The sequence below is a fragment of the Fusarium odoratissimum genome, assembly GCF_000260195.1.
Source record: "Fusarium odoratissimum NRRL 54006 unplaced genomic scaffold supercont1.97, whole genome shotgun sequence".
Lineage (NCBI taxonomy): Eukaryota > Fungi > Ascomycota > Sordariomycetes > Hypocreales > Nectriaceae > Fusarium > Fusarium odoratissimum.
In genome coordinates this window covers 1-19147 of record NW_022158801.1, presented here as the reverse complement: position 1 = coordinate 19147, position 19147 = coordinate 1, and the positions used below count along the sequence as shown (strand labels likewise).

General features: G+C 41.0%; 8 protein-coding genes across 8 annotated transcripts; 4 read left to right on the top strand and 4 right to left on the bottom strand.

The window, feature by feature from the left end:
- The first annotated feature begins 608 nt into the window (after nucleotides 1-608).
- On the top strand, nucleotides 609-2409 carry FOIG_16614 (uncharacterized protein). Its single transcript, XM_031218077.1, has 3 exons — nucleotides 609-753; nucleotides 806-2054; nucleotides 2110-2409. The coding sequence occupies exons 1-2, from the start codon at nucleotides 704-706 to the stop codon at nucleotides 1797-1799; spliced, it is 1044 nt and encodes a 347-aa protein (XP_031052216.1). The 5' UTR covers nucleotides 609-703; the 3' UTR covers nucleotides 1800-2054; nucleotides 2110-2409.
- A 494-nt stretch (nucleotides 2410-2903) lies between these two features.
- On the top strand, nucleotides 2904-3316 carry FOIG_16613 (uncharacterized protein; the record flags this gene model as incomplete). Its single annotated transcript, XM_031218076.1, has 2 exons — nucleotides 2904-3157; nucleotides 3214-3316. The coding sequence occupies 2 exons, from the start codon at nucleotides 2904-2906 to the stop codon at nucleotides 3314-3316; spliced, it is 357 nt and encodes a 118-aa protein (XP_031052215.1).
- A 413-nt stretch (nucleotides 3317-3729) lies between these two features.
- On the bottom strand, nucleotides 3730-5062 carry FOIG_16612 (uncharacterized protein; the record flags this gene model as incomplete). The annotated part of the gene is made up of 2 exons (XM_031218075.1): nucleotides 3730-3962; nucleotides 4963-5062. 2 exons carry the CDS (start codon nucleotides 5060-5062, stop codon nucleotides 3730-3732), a joined length of 333 nt encoding a protein of 110 aa, XP_031052214.1.
- Nucleotides 5063-6050: 988 nt separating this feature from the next.
- FOIG_16611 (uncharacterized protein) lies at nucleotides 6051-6324 on the top strand (the record flags this gene model as incomplete). Its single annotated transcript, XM_031218074.1, has 2 exons — nucleotides 6051-6168; nucleotides 6218-6324. 2 exons carry the CDS (start codon nucleotides 6051-6053, stop codon nucleotides 6322-6324), a joined length of 225 nt encoding a protein of 74 aa, XP_031052213.1.
- A 1800-nt stretch (nucleotides 6325-8124) lies between these two features.
- Nucleotides 8125-8397, bottom strand: FOIG_16610 (uncharacterized protein; the record flags this gene model as incomplete). The annotated part of the gene is made up of 1 exon (XM_031218073.1): nucleotides 8125-8397. One exon carries the CDS (start codon nucleotides 8395-8397, stop codon nucleotides 8125-8127), a length of 273 nt encoding a protein of 90 aa, XP_031052212.1.
- Nucleotides 8398-9356: 959 nt separating this feature from the next.
- FOIG_16609 (uncharacterized protein) lies at nucleotides 9357-9911 on the bottom strand (the record flags this gene model as incomplete). Its single annotated transcript, XM_031218072.1, has 1 exon — nucleotides 9357-9911. One exon carries the CDS (start codon nucleotides 9909-9911, stop codon nucleotides 9357-9359), a length of 555 nt encoding a protein of 184 aa, XP_031052211.1.
- A 999-nt stretch (nucleotides 9912-10910) lies between these two features.
- Nucleotides 10911-13058, bottom strand: FOIG_16608 (uncharacterized protein). Its single transcript, XM_031218071.1, has 3 exons — nucleotides 12194-13058; nucleotides 11571-12140; nucleotides 10911-11518 (listed from the first exon to the last, which is right to left on the bottom strand). Exons 1-3 carry the CDS (start codon nucleotides 12437-12439, stop codon nucleotides 11000-11002), a joined length of 1335 nt encoding a protein of 444 aa, XP_031052210.1. The 5' UTR covers nucleotides 12440-13058; the 3' UTR covers nucleotides 10911-10999.
- An 897-nt stretch (nucleotides 13059-13955) lies between these two features.
- Nucleotides 13956-14860, top strand: FOIG_16607 (uncharacterized protein). The gene has a single exon (XM_031218070.1). It carries the CDS (start codon nucleotides 14003-14005, stop codon nucleotides 14444-14446), a length of 444 nt encoding a protein of 147 aa, XP_031052209.1. The 5' UTR covers nucleotides 13956-14002; the 3' UTR covers nucleotides 14447-14860.
- The last annotated feature ends 4287 nt before the right edge of the window (nucleotides 14861-19147 follow it).

Below are 19147 nucleotides of genomic sequence, written 5' to 3'. Positions count from 1 at the left end.
AGTATTATTATATATAATTTATATACTAGAAGTAATCTAAGAGGATTAATAAGCTAGTTAAATTATAGTAATTCCTAAAGTGTTATAATTCTATTTATAGGGTAATTTAGCTTTAGTTAGTTTATAGCTATTAAAAGGTCTATGCCTTATATAAGCATTTATAGGGCACACGTGATATAACTGCTAGAGTTATAATATATTTTAGTAAAGTTACTTAATTTTAATTTAGATTTAATATTTTTAGCTAATAAAATAAGACTAATTTAATTTTAAAATAATAAAATATAATACTTACCTGCATTTTATTCTTAATAGTATTTGAGATTATTAAGTTTAGGCCCCATACTGCAATAGCATTATAGATATAAGGCAGGAAAAATATATTTATGTTTTAATTAGATAAGACTAGAAATTGGGGTCGTGGTCTGGAAAACCCAAGTGCCGATTCCCCCTGGTAAGCACTAAGAATCGCTTACGTACGGTTTAGGCATCAGTCCCACCAATGTCGACGTGGCATTAATGCCAAATGCAGGATTAGCGACAACCTTAGATCACGGCTAATGCAGTCAGACCAAGACCCATGACGATCAATACCAACCATAAAATCACCTCCACCCTTCAAGGGGTGGACTCAAAAATTCTCCTCGTTCTTGTCATAGGCTCCTTCGGATTTTGACACACAGGCAACAGCCACTATTGCAAAATGGTACGAAAGGGTTCCAAGAAGGTCAGGACCGGGTGCATCACCTGCAAGTAGGTATTCCTCAAACCACGGAGTCGCATGCTCTAACTTCGCATCGCTTAGGGTCCGCAAGATCAAATGTGACGAGACCAGGCCCTGTTGCCGGCGTTGCACAAATACTGGCCGCAATTGCGATGGCTACGCACCTCAGGGCCGCCAGCCCACGCCGGCGGCTCATCTGGCCGTGACCTGTCAATACTTGAGAACGAAGACGGAATGTAGAGGACTGCAGTACTTCTGCGAGGTTGCCGCGCCACGCCTATTGGGCCCCAAGAGCCCCTATTTCTGGACCCACCTAGTGATGCAGCTCAGCGAGTCAGAGCCAGTAGTGAAGCATTCCCTGCTGGCAATCAGTTCTCTCTATGAGACTCAGGAAGCCCAAAAGACACCACCAGCTATGCCCAGCCTTGCATTACAGCATTACAACTCTGCGATTCAAGGACTCAAAACCACTCAGAGTGATGTCTTGGCACTATTAGGGTGTATCTTATTCACCTGTATAGAACTTCTGCAATCGAATAATAGAACGGCTATTCGGCATTGCGCCCATGGCATTGCTATCATGGAACGTTGCAACAACCCTTGGGCTCGAGAGCATCTGGTCCCCATATTCCGACGGATCAGTGTCTTGCCCCTACTCTTCGGCAGTGATTCTACAGAACTTAGCCGCTCTATGGTCCTGGGGTTTGTAATTCCCTCGAAGTTCGACAGTCTGGAAGATGCACAGGTGATGACAGATGACATTTTTAACCGACTAAAGCGGCTTTGTTCTATAAAGAAACAAGGATTACACTTCGATCAGGACATAGAACGAGAGTACATCAAGTCATTGCTGGAAAGATGGCAATTCTTGATGAAAGGCCTTAATGTCCATGCAGCGGCACAGGCAGATGGTGCTTGCAACGGGCAATACACCTTAACGATGATGCGCTTCCAATTATGTCAAGCGTGTTTTGATCTATTATTCTGCAGTGCAGCGGACGATGATGATAATACAAAGGCCTCTTGTGAGATCGTCGAATCGGCTACTTGCCTCAGTGACCTGCACACACTGTGATCGACACAGTTTTTCTTCGAATTAGGCTTCGCCCATCTTGCCCTTTGTAGCGACGAGATGTAACTGTCTGGAAATACGGTTCCCGGCGTATCGGTTAATGAAGGCACTGAGTGAGACAAAGAGGCCTTTCGGTACCCGACTGATGCATGCTACAGCTCGGAGACGAATAGAGACAGAACATGACATGATATTGAATGACCTCGACTATTCGCAGGATGTCGCCCCATGTTCTAAGGAAATTCCTTGGGGATCAAGGTAGGTAATAGTGACCAACTACTGCTTGAGTGGGCATGCTAACCTTTTGGCCCAGGAAGGAGGAATACTTGATCGATGAATGACAAAACCCAGCCTCAGCACAACCCTTTCTATCTTAAATTGATAAAGAAAATTGACTGTGCAACCCAAGGTTATGTTCTTATGAGATAGAAAGCCTGGTTCTGCCGTGCTGCCGGCAGGGCTGGCATGACATGCTCAGTCGCATCAACCAGCAACTTTGTCGCAGAATAGCTTAGGATCGGGCTCAAACATGTGTTTGATGGTCTCAGATACTTATCCCAATCCTACAAATGCCGAAAATTCGAATCCACAAGAGATACCTCTCGTTCACGTAGTACCGAGCCTTACATCCGTGCGTGCGACAGGAAAAGGGATCATTTGCTTTGTGTAGACTTTCGACGCCCGCAGTCTCCTCCCCCACACGAGGCTAGGTGCTTTAGTAGAATCAACAGGACAACATTTCGTGTACTGTTGTTTTAATGTCCGAGCCTCTGCTCCTCAATGCGAAGCAACCAATCAGCTGCCCTCAGAATCGCTAGCAAATTGCAACCTGCCGTTCACCCAGCCGACGGCCGCTCACCTGCTTACATGTAAGCGGGTGGTGAGTCTTAAGTTGTAACAACTGCTCTTTAGGGCACTTTCCAATTCCTTGTTGGATTCTGAGCTAGCAGGTTGATCGGCAGCCAAGTCTCAGAATGTATAAGGCCTGTTCCAATCGCTCGTTTATCACTCCCAAAAGGTAAGTCTATACCATCGGTCCTCTTGAGCCTCTTGTTCCATAGCCAGCTTTCTTCTTTCACAAGAATCATTGTTACTCTGTTACCCACCATGCAGATCGTTTTATCCGCCGTTATCTTCCTTGCTTCAGTGGCATCAGCCAGAGATTTCGTCTTATACGATGATGCCAACTATGGTGGAGCTGCTCATATCGAGGCACGTAATAACGATGCCGCCTGTTGTATGTCATGCCTATCCTCGGACATGGAAATTTTAATAATTAAGGACATCATAAGGAATCTCAACGGCAAAGGCGATCGGGCGAGTTCCGTAGGAGGTGATGCAGGATGCACTACATTCTTCCGGTAAGATTATTCTTTATTATTCTATGTGGATGGTTTACCCACTGACAAAACATCAGGGAACGCGACTGTAGGGGGTCCAACTGGCAGCAGCGTGGCTCTGCACCTACTGTTCCGAGCTTCCTCAATGACCACATCTGGTCATTCCGCAACCAATGCTAAGGGGCGATTGCATTGTCTAAAAACGGATCTGCGCTGTCCGTCGTTGTTATTGGTTTTCCTGCCAGGATTCCCAATACCTTTTACACGAATGTGGAGGGCTTATCAGTCGCAAGAATAGAGGGCCAAAAGAAGTGTGGTCTTGATACCTTTTGGAGACTCGGTCGAGCCTATGGGATGTAGTATTACCAATATCTACTGTCTTAGCCGTCGTAATGCTCAGCTAGTTGCTCTTGGGCTGACCAGAAGATGCTATCTTGATCTTCTTCATCTGTTGCTGCTATGCCCGGTGACCGGGTTTGCATGTGCCTTGAGGTCGTGTGGGCTCATGGCCTGGTATTGGCTATAGTGAGGGACCGAGTCTCTAATGTTAATCATAATCTCGCACAGGGTTCGAACAGGTGACGCTTTTGGCTTTATTGGTTATGCATACATGTCGCTGACCTTTGCATCCCCAGCACGTTGGCGTAGGCAGGGATGCCGTTGGATTGGTTGTGCTGGCTCAAGAATTGCATGTACCTAATCATTTTAATCTTCTCTTTAACGAATTTAGTAGCCTGCGTTGTAGCTCCTTGGTGGCAAGTCAAGGTCGGATAGGCACCTAACCCAGACTGGCAGTCAAGTTTGCGATAGCCACGGGAAGACTGAGCTGCGAGGGGAATATAAGAGAGAAAGCACAACGTACTAAATACTCACATCACATCTGACTACAATATGAAAACAGACTCAAGTTGACATACCATGCTTGAGTTACTAAAGATAGGACACTGAACATGTGGAAAAGGAGTTAGCTTTCAAGTGGGCCTATCAAGCAGAGAATCAAGAGGGATGATCCCTAACCCCACGAGACAGCTCAGGTAGCATCCGTTCTTAGAGGGCGACTTGCGCCTTCCATCCGCTCACTGCCGATGGTTTAATAATCAATTCATTGTTTGAATGAGATTGGATTTAACAGTAACACTCTCACACCGCAACTATTAGTTCATCGATAGTAAATATTATAGAAATAGTCTGTTTATTCATACTACTCTGCTAGCATGAAAGTCTCGGCTTGAAAGATTCGCCGCTATCCATCCTTCTAGCTTCGAAATCCAACCTCAAGAAACTAGTACACAGATCCAGGAAGTTCAGACAGAGATATAATGGCCAACCGCTCATCCACCTTTATCAACAAATTACCCCAGTCCTACAAGCTACGCTCCTTAGAACTAAAGAATCGCATCCAGTATTTAACAACCAATCAAGAATGTGAAACTTAAGATGATCCAGTTACCTCATACGCCCTCCAGATGATCCTGAGCAGCTGTTCTACCTCTATTCGTATGTCCCAGAGACGTTTGAATCTCCTCCACTGGCTCCTGTAACAGTGGGAACTGGGCCCCGAAAATTGCGCATCAACAACCCCCCACCTTCCTCTACTTCTTTGGTATGACTAGGGACGAACTAAGCTTGTGTGACGTGTGTTTATCCTAAGACGTATCAACAACAACTGTGACGCCCCAGGATTCGCCTCGTTAAGTCGTTGAAGATGAATTTTCCTTACACGAACCCTGTCTTGGCCTGTGCACACTAGAGTCCGACCTTGAGTCCGACCTTGTACATGCGCTAGGATCAGATGGGAAGGTGACCGAGAGAAATCCCAAACTTACAAAAACCAGCAATAACATCCTCCTTGTCCGTACCGCAACCCTGGACGACCCAGGCCGCACTCCGTGCCGACGAAATCGGAAAAGATGCCGAGTCTAGCATCACGGTTCAGATCTAACCAAAGACGGCATCTCCAAAGAGCAACTTTCTCCTTGCCAGCTAGGACGTCGGAGGCCTCGGGTAGATCTCTATATCACAAGTAATGCGGACTAAAACGAGGGTCTTGCCTGGCGGATTTTCATAGTGGCATTAAAACCCCGAGGCATTTGTAAGCTTTTAGAAGAGGCGACCCTATGGATGCTCGGGGTTTAGCAATGCTGGCCGACCTGCGGAGTGCCAGATCTGAATTAAGCACTGCTGCTGATTCTGACTGGTAACGTAAAGGTCTACAAGCGCCACCATCTCCAGGCTACCTTTGATATTGCACCTCGCAATGTAAAGCCATTCGAGCTGTCTCTATAAGCTATAAGCCTAAATTGTATTAATAGAAGTAACTGCAGTCATATTATATTAATGGTTGTATTGAGTTTGGTTGATGACTTGTGCACGGCACATGGAGGGACAATTGTACATGCATCTGCCCAAAGTTCTGTACTTTGGATGATAGCCGTCTGACTTCTGACTAAGCTTCTAGGGCTGCTAATTGCGAAAGGGTAATCAATCCTGGTAGATAATTAAATCCGATGTATCCAGCCTATAGTGGGCATGCGAGCCTTGCTGGGGCAGGTTCGTTAAGCCTGAAGTGGAGCATGAGTATGGTTGAGCGTCTAAGTTGAGGAGAAAACCCCGCTCGTCATTTTCCAGCGCATACGAGTCCGATCAAGCCAATGATGGGCGTGTAAAGAGGCACATAGCCCCACGAGACAAGAACATCTTATTTCAAATGGTTAGATCCTCATCTCCTCCAATAAGCAGGAATTAAGCTATGGTTCACAATCCTTCCTCAAGCTTGCAACTCATCAAACTTAAAACAATTATGGAGAAATCGCCCGCACGTGTGCAGGTTATATAAGGTTGTTTCTTGCATTATGGATGGAATCAGAATCATCAGTCTTCTCTTCATTCACCTGCCAAGCCCCAACCCTTCAAAATGCGTTTCATTCCCGTTGCCGCAGCCCTCTTTGCCCTGACGGACTTCTCGTCCGCCTGGACCAAGGATGGGAACGGAGTATGGACCGCCAACAACGAACATTATTGGATCCGAGGTGGTGGGTCAATTATCGCTGGTCAATTACAACAAAATTCTCACATTTCTAGATTATGTACACGAGGCATGCACGGTGATGAACACTGAGAACACCCACGTTGGACCGTGCGCATACTTCGTCGATACTAAGATTATTTTCCGAGGACGTAAGTTTTGACCAGAATCACGGCAGACTCATCACTCGAAACTCTCGCTTTAATCGGAGCATTCACTGACGGTGGACGCCATAGACTGCGCTGTTGCCCTGCATTCCAACTACAAACAGATCGAGTGCAGGTGAGCATTGTTTTACGGACCTGCACCGAGTGAATGATTTGGCAAAAGAGTAAAGATCGGGTATTATGTGGCAACATTCTCGTCCAAACCATAGCTCACAGAGTGATGAGGCAAAAAAGCTAGAGTCCTGTGTGGAGAGGGAAAATTGACGAGTGGAACTACAACACTAGACCTTGGAAATTACAATATGAAGCGTCATAATATGATCTTATCACCGTTCACTTGCCAGCGACTTAGTCTGTGGTTTTGTTAGTTAATTTAATGATAGTCGACTAGTCAATTTGCAGACCGCAAGGGCCGGGAAGCTTGAAGTGAAGTTTCTACATTTCCACATTCGCTTGTATATCTGCTGCATCCCTGCTCGACGCGACTGCATACCTAATCTCGAAAATAAACTGATACAGAGGAGATAATTTCCCAATATGTTCTTAATCTAGATACGCGACCATTTCCTCCCTGCCTTTGCAATGTAGAAAATATAACAAATAGACTGGTTACTAGCTGCAACTTGCCTTCTATCAGCAAGCATTAGGCTCCTAACTTTGCCAAGTGACTACCAGAGCTAAAGATGTGTTTTTTTCAGAGATATAACTATAGAAGAGCTAGATTTAAAGATTTAGAGGTAATTTATAGCTAATTTAAGCTTATGTAGAATATTATTATTAAATATAGTATCTTAGAGGCAGATATTTATAACTTTAATTAGGCTAGTTTTATAATAGATATTAGTATTTAGATAAGTTATTACTATAAATACAGAGATATATTTTAATACTAAGTTAGATTTACCTGTAAACGGAGAATATATTATAGAGATTTAAGGCATTAGCTTTAAGGGTTAGTATATACTGCTGTTTATTATTATTATCTCTTTAGTTAGTATTACCTTTCCAGAGGTATTTTGCACTATGTAAATCTATATATAATACAGCGATAAGAGCTTGCCTTGAAATAAAGTTAAAATAGTATTACCTTTCTATAATAGCTTAAATTTTATTATAAATAAATAAGTATATAAATTAATAACTATAAGGCATTTCATAGGTTATAAATTTATTATTTATACTTAAATAAACTAAATGTATTATTAATATTTAGGCATTTATGCTGTAATTCTATTTATTAGAAAAATCTATCTTAATTACTCTACTACTAAGGACCTTAAGATCTCTTATAATAGTGTGTAGAAAATTAAACTTACTTCCTTATATAGAAGGATATTCAGCCTTTTGAATCATCTGGCTGCAGTTTTATCTCCTCCTTGATGACTATCTCTGTTCTTGAATTCTTCAAGACAGATCTAGCAAATCCTTATCTTTTATCTAAATCTAGTATACACGCAACTCCGTTCTGCAACTATCAAACACCACTTGACAAAGCAATCACTTCTTTATCTCGCCCTATTGATCTCGCGAATACCTCCATATCCTTATCCTTTAGACCTTCGCTGCCGGCAGCTCAGATGATATCCTGCGTGTCAGGAGAAACCACCTATAAGACAGCCTGCCAGGCATTGCCTAATAGAGAAGACTCAGTGCGCTGCGCAAAGAGTACCATGGTGAGAGCAGTCACGACAAAGTGCGCAACTATGATGGCTATAACCACAGCAAAACCTCTCTAGTGTTGCGGGATAAGCACCTCTTGAGCATGAATCGTTTTAACTTCGCGAGTAGGATTAAAGTTAGGCAGCCAGTCGTAGTATAGTATCTGGTAGAAGCAGAAGATAACTGCTTATATCGCTTGCGCTGGATCGCCAGTCAGACGAAGCATGTTTTGGAACACGGCGGCATGCTCTGGGTGGGTCGGCCAAATGATTTGGGTCAGGAATTCGTCTTTCATAATCCTGCCCGCGAAGCTCCAGCTGCTGCAGAATACGCGTGCCATTTTCTGCGGCCATCAAGGTTGACCACTCAGCCAGGAACTCTGGTTGGGAGGGAACAGCTCTCCCCGTCATAGTGACATTGTACTTGTGAGGTAGGTTCTGGCTGATATAGTAGATGGTCGCATTGAATACATTGGTCCCATTGGCTGTAAAGGCCGTTGTCCAAGGTCCATCTCGGCGAAATGTCAAGTTATCTAACGCTTTCGGTATTTACGGCGGGCTTGAATCTTGAGTCTTTTCGTTCGAGACAGGGGCAATCCCATCCAAAGCTGAGCCTGAGTCAACGAGCAGAACCGAATTGAAGCCATAAGCCCAGCCAGAGAGGGGGTTCTCGGTGCCATTTTTTATGGGCATAGTATTTGCTATGCTGCTGCATAGAGAGATTGGTAGCAGGAACGGGTCTATGCTAAGCCACCTATTGTGAATCCTATAGGTTATCTGTCTAAGCTTGCTCGGATCAGTCCCAATGAAGTCAGTCTGATTCTCGACGGCAATAGTGGCATTAAGATACAAGCCACCGGCCGCAGAACAATCATTTAACTTATGAATGAGTCCGACATTGTCTAAGGTCGATGCAAAGCAGGCAGTTCGCTGATTAAAGACAACAGCAGGCCCGGCGTAGTACTCGAGAGTAGCCCTGTCTTAGGGGCTGTCAAATGGAAGCATTGCCCAATAGATGTCGCCTATATTAACAGCATTTTCAGTGCAAAGCCCTATTTCCATCTCGGCGGGACAAGACTCGGCAAAGCGCCAATGAGCCATCGGTCTTGATTTCCAATATGAGATGCCGTTGAATGGGAAATATGAGATGCCGTTGAATGGGAAGATCTCTGATGTATCAAAACCAACGGCTTTGATGTTTTTAGCCACCGGACTCGAGATCTGGTCTTGGCCAAAGTCGAAACTAACGCAACGAAAAACGTCAATGCGAGGATAACAAGGTAAAGAAAACCTAAGGGGCGGCCTGCAAGACAGTGTCGCCAAGCTGTAGGAAGAAGATCCGTTGGGCCGGCGCTGGAGCTTGAAGCCTTCTAGATCGATAGCATGGCCGTGTCAGAGAAGCAACTGCCAGTAGTCTCTAGTATGACAGCCGCCATAGCCGCTGCTGCAAGTCCAATCTGGAAACCCATCGACACTTGAATAGTGATAGAACAAATGGTGACAAGTCGCGTGGACCAGTCATCAAAGACAATTTTATCCCAGAATTCGGCTCGGTGATGGCGGCTCCTCGCTTTGTCAGCACCCTGCCAAAGGACGATGAGTAGCGCAACAGAAAACAGGATGACACCCGTGCCGAAGGTGAGAATGATCATTCCAGGCAGACTGATTCTATAACACCATTGTCGATTTTGTTGTTGCCGTGGTGGGATGACGAATGCTTTTTGAGATCGCAATGGCCTTTCGTTTATGTTCAAGTTCCATTGACAAGACTTATCTGACAGTCCGGCCTGGCCTGTCTCGTTGGTGATGGCATCTTGACTACTGTATCCGATGGAGTTGGCGGCGGAACGGCTTGTGTCGTGTCCGGTTCTGTGTTCGCGCTGTTTCAGTACCTCAAGGTTGTTAACTGCTTGATACCCAGCCATGAGGCCTGTCTTGAGCTGTGTGTGATGGGGAAAGTGTGCGAGTCGGGAATAATGCAGTCAGGCGAGAGCAGAGGTTCTGTCTTTTAACCCTTCAACCTGATCTGTCCCTGAGCGACTTCATCCAATACATTATCAAGGCTAACAGTTAGGTACTTTTGTAATAGCAGAATGTTTTATTGTTATGGGCACTATACCACTTCAGCTGTCTGTTTTTATCACGCTAAGCAAGGCTCCTATTTTAGTATAAGGAATATAATAGGTTAGCTCGCATTCAGGAGCGGAGACTCGGACTCTAAACAACAAAACAAAAAAAATGTTAGTAGTCCTGTTAATCCTAATATACTATCTAACCATGTAGGGTTATCTGCAAAAGCAGGGATATATTGTCCCTATTCAGGAATAGTTAGTCTTAGATGCATATCACTTCTATATGTAATCCTAAACGCGGACTTGACTGCATGACTAATTAAGGGCCTGTAAGTTTCCCCTTTTATTCGAGGACAGACAACAGATACAAAGCTCTGATAACTACAAGTGTTTTGACAAATTTCTCTTCAAACGAAAGGAGGTGTTAGTTTACCTGTTACCGTTTAGATCGGGCTTAAAAAGGTATGAGGTGTAAAGACAATTCAAAAGGTTTCTCGACTGAAGAAATTCAGTCTTAATGGACGCACCGGGGGTATCTCTAAGATATTCAAAGTCTTAAAGTTAAATTTAAGCTTGAACTATTCAAGTTTGGCGAAAAAATGAGACAGCAGTGTAGCGACAGGTCAATGAACATTTCGGCTTTCAATATTCCATTGCGTTTTATCATCCCATGCTTTACTTAAATCTTATCTCTTCTCAAATGAATTCTTCTCCGTTTTAAAGACTTTCACTTTCTTTACAAGGCTTCTAGCAGTATCATACACAACTATGCTTTTACTAGGCCAAAAAAAGAAATTATAGCCTACTACTTTATATAAATATACATAAATATAAATATAAATATATTTATATATATCTATATAGGACGTTATTGTAATATTTATATAGCCATGTCTGGCTGCCTTCAATATCTATGGCATGCATACTTAAACCCCCATCTATCAACCCCTAAACTTGATCTCGATAAAGTTATGCAGAGCCCCAGGCACCTCAGAAACATGGCCAATCTCCAGCCTCTCGTCGACATCCCCCAGCAGCTTCTTCCAATCCTCCAGATTCCTCTCCAAGGAGTTGAACACGCCCAGCATATGCAAGTCCGCGGCGGCAAAAGTCCGTCCCAGCATCTGAAAGGGCGGCTCGACACCCTCTGGCAGGCCCACCGCCTCGACAAGCAGGATGCGGGAGCCTGACTTGAGCCGCGGCACCAGGTTGGCGAGGATCTTGGCCGCGTACTTGTCCGGCCAGTCGTGCAGGATCGTCTTCAGCATGTAGACGTCACCGGGGGTGTTTTGCGGGCCGAAGAAGTCGTGGGGCTCAAAGCTGACACGGGACTTGAGCTCTTCAGGGAGGCGCTCGTCAAAGGCCGCTTGCACCTCGGGGAGATCCTGGACCACGATCTTCTTGAGGCTGGGAAACGTGCGAGCCAGATGGACAGCGTCATGGCCACTTGAGCCGCCGACCTAGTACATATTAGCAGCAATACTGTCTCGAAACAGATTTTGGACTGCTCACATCAACAAGGGTAACGTCGCCGAGCTGAGCCCAGTCATAACCAATCTTCAGCAGATCCTCGGCCCGGATAGCCGACGCACTCGATGCCGCCTGCATACTCTCGGCAAAATTGGTCGCCCGCCATCCCTTGGGTTTACCCTCTGCTTCGCGGTTGAGATAATCCCAGAATGACTCGGGCGTCTTCAGCTTATCCACGTTGGCCAGCGAAAAGGGACTCTCGATGGGTTCCTCGCTGGGCTTGTCCTTACCGGCGCTGAACTTCTCAAACGACTCGGCAAAGTGGACGCCCGCAACGCGCGCCTCGTCGAAGTGGTGGCGAAACCAAGAACGGATGAGGTACTGCTTGGCGGGGACGGCGGACAGCGACGTGTGGACAACGCGGTCTTTGTCGCTTGGGTCGCGAGCAAAGTAGCGGATCGTGATGGCGTACTTAAGGACGCGGCGGACGAGGCTCTCTGGGAGGCTCACCTTGGTGGCGATCTCACTATATGATGCTGAACCGCCCACAGGGACGGCGTTCCAGATGTCAAAGTGGTTGAGGACGTCGATGACGGTGGCGTCATAATTGAGCTGGATCTAGTGAGCTGGTCTGATTCTTTGGTATGTAAAGTGGGCGAACCGACATGGAGGGGGGCAAACATAGAATTGTCAGTTGGGCCGAGGGCAAGTCGGTACAGGTCTGCTGCTGCGTCGATAAGCTGGAAGCGGAGGCCGTTGAGCTCTGGGAGCTTAGGATATTCGACGAGGCCATCTTCAGCGAATGACGGCGCGGGGCATGCGGATTCCTTGAGCTTGGCGGACAGGGCGTTGGCCGTCTCGGAGATGGTCGCTGCCAGAGATTCGAGGGAGGGGTTGTTGTTGTCTGCCATGGTGATGGATAGTTTAGAATAGTTGTGTGGTTAGCTACACTTGCCTGGGACAGCTTGACTTTATCCTCACTTGCGACATGTTTATTCACAGTCTCACCTTCACTGACAGGGCGCCATCCCAATCACAACACAAATCAGAGCCCATCTCTGGTAGCTTTGGAGCGGAAGCCTGTCGAATCGGGTAGTAGTGCTGACGGCAGGGATGCGTTTCCAATAGGGCTGAGTCCGAACTGGCCTCTTACGTACGGCGGCAAACGAATTGCACACGGGATAGTAGACCCATGCTACATAAATCCGAAAGTCCACCATGCAGTGCAGTGATTTTAGAAGATGCGGGGTTTTGTCGTCAATATGGATCGAGAGTACGGATAGACGTGGCAGAATTGGGTTGGCGTGGCCATGGCGAAACTGGGGGATTGAGTGGAGGAACCCCGGCTTCTAGGACACTACGCATTGGCTCTTTTCACCACGAACCAACTCCTGACAACAGAGACGCTTGCGGCAGCTGTTAAGAAGACCAGTCAGTTGAACTATTCTGTTGCTTCTCTGCGAGGAATTGCTTAGTCAGGGGACTGTGTCCCTAGCCTGCTGACAGGGGAGCTGTGCCTCGAGCGCACAGGACCTGTGCGCCCTGACGGCGCCCTACATCAAGGTCCTATAACATAATCAGGAACACATGAATCTATTTCGTCAGAAACCCAGCAATCCAGAAATAGTGGTCAGGAGTCCATCGAGTTGACATAAGGCGTACGTTGCCTTTAAAAGCATGATTATCCAAAGACACGGTGTATGTCGGTTGACGGTGTCATGAATCTGGTATACCAACAAATTAACATTTATTGGTCTAGTGCATGCGAGTTAACCACTTGCTGTTTAAGCTGGTCAAAGTTAGTTTAGAATCTGACATGGCCAATCAAGATGGTGAATGGCCTCCCCTCTTCCCCTCATATGCCGCGGGGAAAGGGATGAATATGGTATGCAGCCCTGCCAGATTGAAAGATTTGGTATAATTCACAGGCCTGCAAATAATTTCGTACCTTGCTGTTTGGAAGTTATAACCTCCACTCCTGAATGCGAGCCGGCCTATCGAATGCCTTGTCTCTAAACGAGAAAAAAAAAAGATATCATCGCCGAAGAAAGCCCTACGGTTAGTAGGTAGATGTGATTGGCCAGGTCGGTCTCAATTTAGGTGTGTACGCTTGTGTCCGATGCTGACTTGATCAGCTAATCCATTTCTGTTTTAGCAGGTGGGGCAACCTGTCATTAGATTGGATATCGTGCTAAGTGATAGGTAGAATGGAAAAGTGGTTTTCAAAGGCCTTGTTTTTTCTACAAAGGAAATATGGGTTTGAGGTGGTTTTAACCTAAAAGGAGCGTACCTACACTAACGTGCAAATCCAGCCAATCAGAGAACAGAAGTGCTCAATATTGGCGCCTGAGGATGGTCACCACTTTATGACACTTACTTAACCGATCCAATCCGTGCTCGGAAGATGAAGCGCTGCCAACATTAAAAGCTACCACGTCCCTCACCACTCGCTCATATCTAGCTGAGTGCTGGATATGACTGGTCCAGGAAAGAGACATACATGTCAATTTTGTGATGATGGCTTCGACGCCGACAGAAGAATCCAAGCCCGCTGGTACAGTCGACACCCGTCGATTAATCTTTCCGGAGGGCGGAGAAGTTTGTCCCGTCAAGCCGCTGGAAAGACCACCCATTCTGTGTCTGGGCAGCCCCTGCACAGGTACTGCCTCGTTGATGAAGGCCCTCGAGATACTTGGGTTCCCCAACACGCATTATGGATGGGATCTCTGCGAGCTCGACCATTTACAATGGCAGTGGCCAATCCTGGACCAAGCCAACGACGCTACATTCACAAGCCTCCCTACGTATCGCGGGGCACCCTTCTCTCGAGAGGAATGGGACCAGGTCTTTGGGCAGTACGACGCCGTTTCAGATGTGGCGTCTTTCTATGCCGAGTCTCTGATCCCAGCGTATCCTGACGCCAAGGTGATCCTCGTTGAGCGCGATATCGACGCTTGGTGTAATAGCATGCAGTCTGTTGTTAAGCCGATAATGAACCCCTGGATGCGTTGGTTCGTTACAAAAGTCGGCGACTACGCAGGCTACCCATGTGGCTCGGTGTCATTCCGAACGCAGCAGGGCTGGACCAAATCGGGATGCCCCGAAGATGTTGAGAAGAATCTGAGATCAGCATATATAAGGCACTACGAATACGTTCGCGCTAGTGTTCCGAGGGAACAGCTTCTTGACTTCAACCTGGCCGACGGTTGGGAACCGCTGTGCTTGTTTTTGGGAAAAGATGTCCCTGATGTCTCCTTTCCACATATTAATGAGAAAAGGGAGTACACGGCCAGAAGTAAACGGTTAGGGGATAAGATCATAAAAAGCGCGGCCTGTAAGCTTTTTCTCCCTTGGTTAGCATAGCACGTAGAGGCTTGCTAAATGTCTGGGTTCCATTCTATTACTCTTAGAGCCATAGGATAAAAGATTAGATATTAATAATAAAGCATTTTATAGTTACCTAGACTAGGTAGTAAATAGTAAACTGTTTTTAATCTGATTTTCATATTATTAATCTTCTTTATTCTGTCCTAGAAGTCCCCTAGTATGTTAATATATACTATTATTTAATTAAAGGGCTATTATATATATTATAACCTCTTAGATAATAAGAGTATAAGGGCTTATAAATAAAGAAGATAATATATTATAATATATATAAAAATAAAGTAATTATAAAGTTTAAAAGAAATATATTAAGTTTTATATAAGCTTAAATTACTTAAAGTTAAAGACTTATATTATAAACCTAGTAGTTATATTATATATATTTTATATTTTTTACTAATTATATATAATTACTTTAAAGTAAAAGTATAATAGTTTAGTTATAATTATATTAAACTAAGTTGTATTAGGTTTATTATTAGCAGATTATATAAGGTATATAACTAAGCCTATTAAAGTGTTATATCTTTTAATAATGAATTTAATATATATTAGGCTTAATTAATATAAAGAAGGTTAGGGTTAAGATAGGGTTAGTATTAACTATCTAAGCTATCTTTGCTATAGTATTTTTCTTTAACTAAGATTTAGCTAATAAGAAGGAGTAGAGATTTTTCTAAAAGAAGATAATAAGAAAATAAGAATATAAGTAAAAATAGGAAATAGGGAGATAAAAAGAGAGGTAAAAAGAGAAATAAAAAGAGAAATAAAAAAAAAAGAGAAAAAAAGAAATAAATAGGGAAATAAGCTAAAATAAGAGGTATAGCCTAAATAGGCAGTAAAGAAATAGATATTATAACAAAGGTGGTTTTAAACAGGGAAACTAGTCTATATTAGGTTTATATTTACAGATAGTATAGGGCATTAATACTAAGCAGGTTAGTTATTATATCTCTTAATAATTAAATAATACTTATTAGGCTTATTAATATAAAGAAGTCTTATTAATAGCTAGTAAGCTAGGTTCTATCTAAGTGCTAATAAATATAGTTTATATACTAGGAGTAATCTAAGAGGATAACTAAGGTAGTTAGATTATAATAATCCTAAATTATAGTAATTCCTAGAGTATTATAATCCGATTTATAAGGTAATCTAGCTCTAATTAGCCTATAGCTATTAAGGGGCTAATGCCTTATATAAGTTTTATAAGGTATATATAATATAACTACTAGGGTTATAATATAATCTCTCTCTTCTATTAGATCTTATTCTTAAGACCTTAAAGTAGGCCTAATTTGTTTTTTAATTTAATTAGTTTTAACTTATATCCCTAAATATTTTCTATTAGTATATACTATTAATAAGATATCTAGTTATATTTTAAAATCTATTAATTAAAAAACTAAAAAGTATAAATTTTTAACTAAGAGTATTAAGCTATTATATAAACTTATTAATATATTATATTCTTATTATTTTAAATACTAGAAGGAGTATTTAATAATAATAGATTTATCTTATTATAATAAATATATTTATTAAAGGTAATTCTATAATAGTATTTAAGTAGTATTTTTTTATATATTATTTTTTTTCTCTTACTTATTTAATTACTAATAATCCTTAGTTAAGAAACTAATTTCCTAAGAAAAGAAACTAAATAAGGATAAAAAAGAGGTAGGTAAGAATCTCTTAAAACTTTATAAGGAATTAGCTATATTATAAGTATATATAGCTATAGCTATTAGTTATTTATCTTATATTTATAAGATTAAAAATAAGGTAAAAAAGTATTATATATTTAAATTCTATTATAGTATTTAAAGTCTTAAAGGGGAAGATAAGCTAGCTAAAAAGTTAAATTAATAAGAAAATAAGGCTTTTAAGGAGCTTTAATTTTTAAATCCTAAGGGTATTAATTAGGATTCCTTAGGTCTAGGAGGTTTTAACTTTAACTTTTTATCTTCTAATATTATTAATAAAAGTTCTTTAGAAGTTATTAAGTATTTATAAGATATTTTATTAATTCCTATATATTTTTACTTTCTAGGTAGTTCTTTTATTTAATTAAATATATTTTTTATTTATTAATTTTTTATATATCTCTAATTTCTTTTACTTTATATACCTCTAGTCTTATAATTTATTATAATTTATTACTAGTTTTAATATATATTATATTAATAGCTAATTTAAGTATTAAAATATAATAGATTAGGTAATATCTAATATTTAGAGGTAAGTCTAATTTATATTTATCTTCTTTTATCTTTTATTTAATTTTAACTAATCCTAAGTATTTATAATTTAATTTATAACTTAGTTAATTTATTTTAATATTTTTAATAGATAAGTAAATTATATCTCCCTTTATAAAGGTTAATTTTTTTAACCTTTTAGGGTTATAATATCTTTATATCCTTTTCCTAATATATTTTAACTTATTCTTAAGTTCTTTATATACTTTTTTTAGCTTATTACTTATAATAATAACTACTAGGTTTATAGTCTTAGGTTTCTAAGTATTATAATATATATTAGGTATAAATCTAATATTTATATTAAATAATATAAGTTTTATATTTTTATTATAGGTAGTATTATAGGCTAATTAAGTACTTAATAGCTTTTTAATTTAATTATCTTACTTATAGTTAATATAATACTATAAGTATTACTTTAATATTAAATTTATTTATTTTATTTAATTATCTGCTTATAGTCTAAAGGCTATAATAAGTTAATAATTAACTCTTATATATATTATAAGTAATTACTAGAATTTAAAGGTAAATATTAGTCCTTTATCTAATAGAATTTCTCTTAGTAATCCTTATTTTTATATTACCTTATTATAGAAGATATATATTATTTCTTTTATATTTATTACTTCCCTATAAGGTAAGTAAATTAAATACTTTATAAGTCTATTTATTATAATTATAATATTATTATAAAAGATTTTAATTAAGGGTTCTTTTAATAATAGTAGTTTAATTATAAAATCTATTATAATTAAGCTTTATAATTATTTTACTACTTTTATTAGTTATAATATCTTATAGGGTTTATATTATTATGCCTTTATTCTTATATAAATATTATATTATTTAATAACCTTTTTTACTACTTCCTTTATTATTTTATAGCCTTATTATAATAGTTCCCTAGTTTAAACCACTGCCTTTTCACTGACTTCACTTTATTTATTCTCATACGCAAGGTCAATTAGTCACGTGCTCCACCACGTGCATTCAATTGATGGAGGTCGCAGTTCCTTCAAACCTCTCATCATTGCAATTAACTTACTAACTATTCTGAACAAGCAGAGTTAACCCAATTCCTTTAACTTTCTGCAGAACCCCGCCTTTACCCCACGTTCATCTAACTCTATACGCAGACTCCCCTCACCAATTCAGGAGCAGCTCCCCCTCGACAGCAATAACCCTTTCGGATACATTAAAGAGCCACTCTTTGTATGCAACTAAACCTATAAAGGCAGTAAGGAAGGCTGCCTGGTCTAACCGAAGGTAATAACCTTCCCTTAGGCCTCTTTCTAGGTCCTTAAGACCTAATAGCTCAGAATTAACCTAGTTTAAATTAATTAAACTAATATAATACCTCTAATCTATATAACTAATTAGCTAGATTAGGCTATAATTAAAGATAGCTATCCTAATAAGGTTAAATCTATATCTTAATAAGAAGTTCTTCCTAATAGCAGCTATTATTATATAAATCTCTTTAAGTTCTTCTTTATTAGCTATATCTAAGGCAGGCCTAATAGCTAAATTAAGGTTATAGCTAGTTATATAGTAGGTATAATTATATAACTATAGGCTATTTTATATAGTAGGTATTAAGGTGATATAGCTATTATACTATTAATAAGAAGGGTTAGAAGCCGGGTTAGGAAACTTACTTATGAGTTTGCGCTTAATTGCTTACTTAGTTAGGGCCTGATTAACCTTTAAGTAGAAGTATAATAGATAGATTAGGCGTGGTATTCCTTTGGGTGGGATAAAGGAAGAAGGGTAATCTAGCTGCTAAGAGCTGGCATTAATACTGCCTAGTTAAGGTAGTAATTATGCTATTAAGGCAAATAAACCTTATATAATTTTAAATTCTGCAATAATAGCCTACTATAGGGGTCTTACTATTTAAGCCTTTATAGAAAAGTTAAAAAGCTTGATGGCCTTGTATAAGGCTAATTGTAAGGGAAAAAAAAA

Excerpts from the sequence above, each read along its gene's own strand:
- FOIG_16607 (XM_031218070.1), top strand. The coding sequence starts at position 14,003 with ATGACTGGTCCAGGAAAGAGACATACATGTCAATTTTGTGATGATGGC.
- FOIG_16608 (XM_031218071.1), bottom strand. The coding sequence starts at position 12,439 with ATGGCAGACAACAACAACCCCTCCCTCGAATCTCTGGCAGCGACCATC. Across the intron at positions 12,141-12,193 it reads CTATGTTTGCCCCCCTCCAT|CTCAATTATGACGCCACCGT; the intron begins GTCGGTTCGCCC and ends CACTAGATCCAG. Across the intron at positions 11,519-11,570 it reads GCGACGTTACCCTTGTTGAT|GTCGGCGGCTCAAGTGGCCA; the intron begins GTGAGCAGTCCA and ends AATATGTACTAG.
- FOIG_16614 (XM_031218077.1), top strand. The coding sequence starts at position 704 with ATGGTACGAAAGGGTTCCAAGAAGGTCAGGACCGGGTGCATCACCTGC. Across the intron at positions 754-805 it reads ACCGGGTGCATCACCTGCAA|GGTCCGCAAGATCAAATGTG; the intron begins GTAGGTATTCCT and ends CGCATCGCTTAG.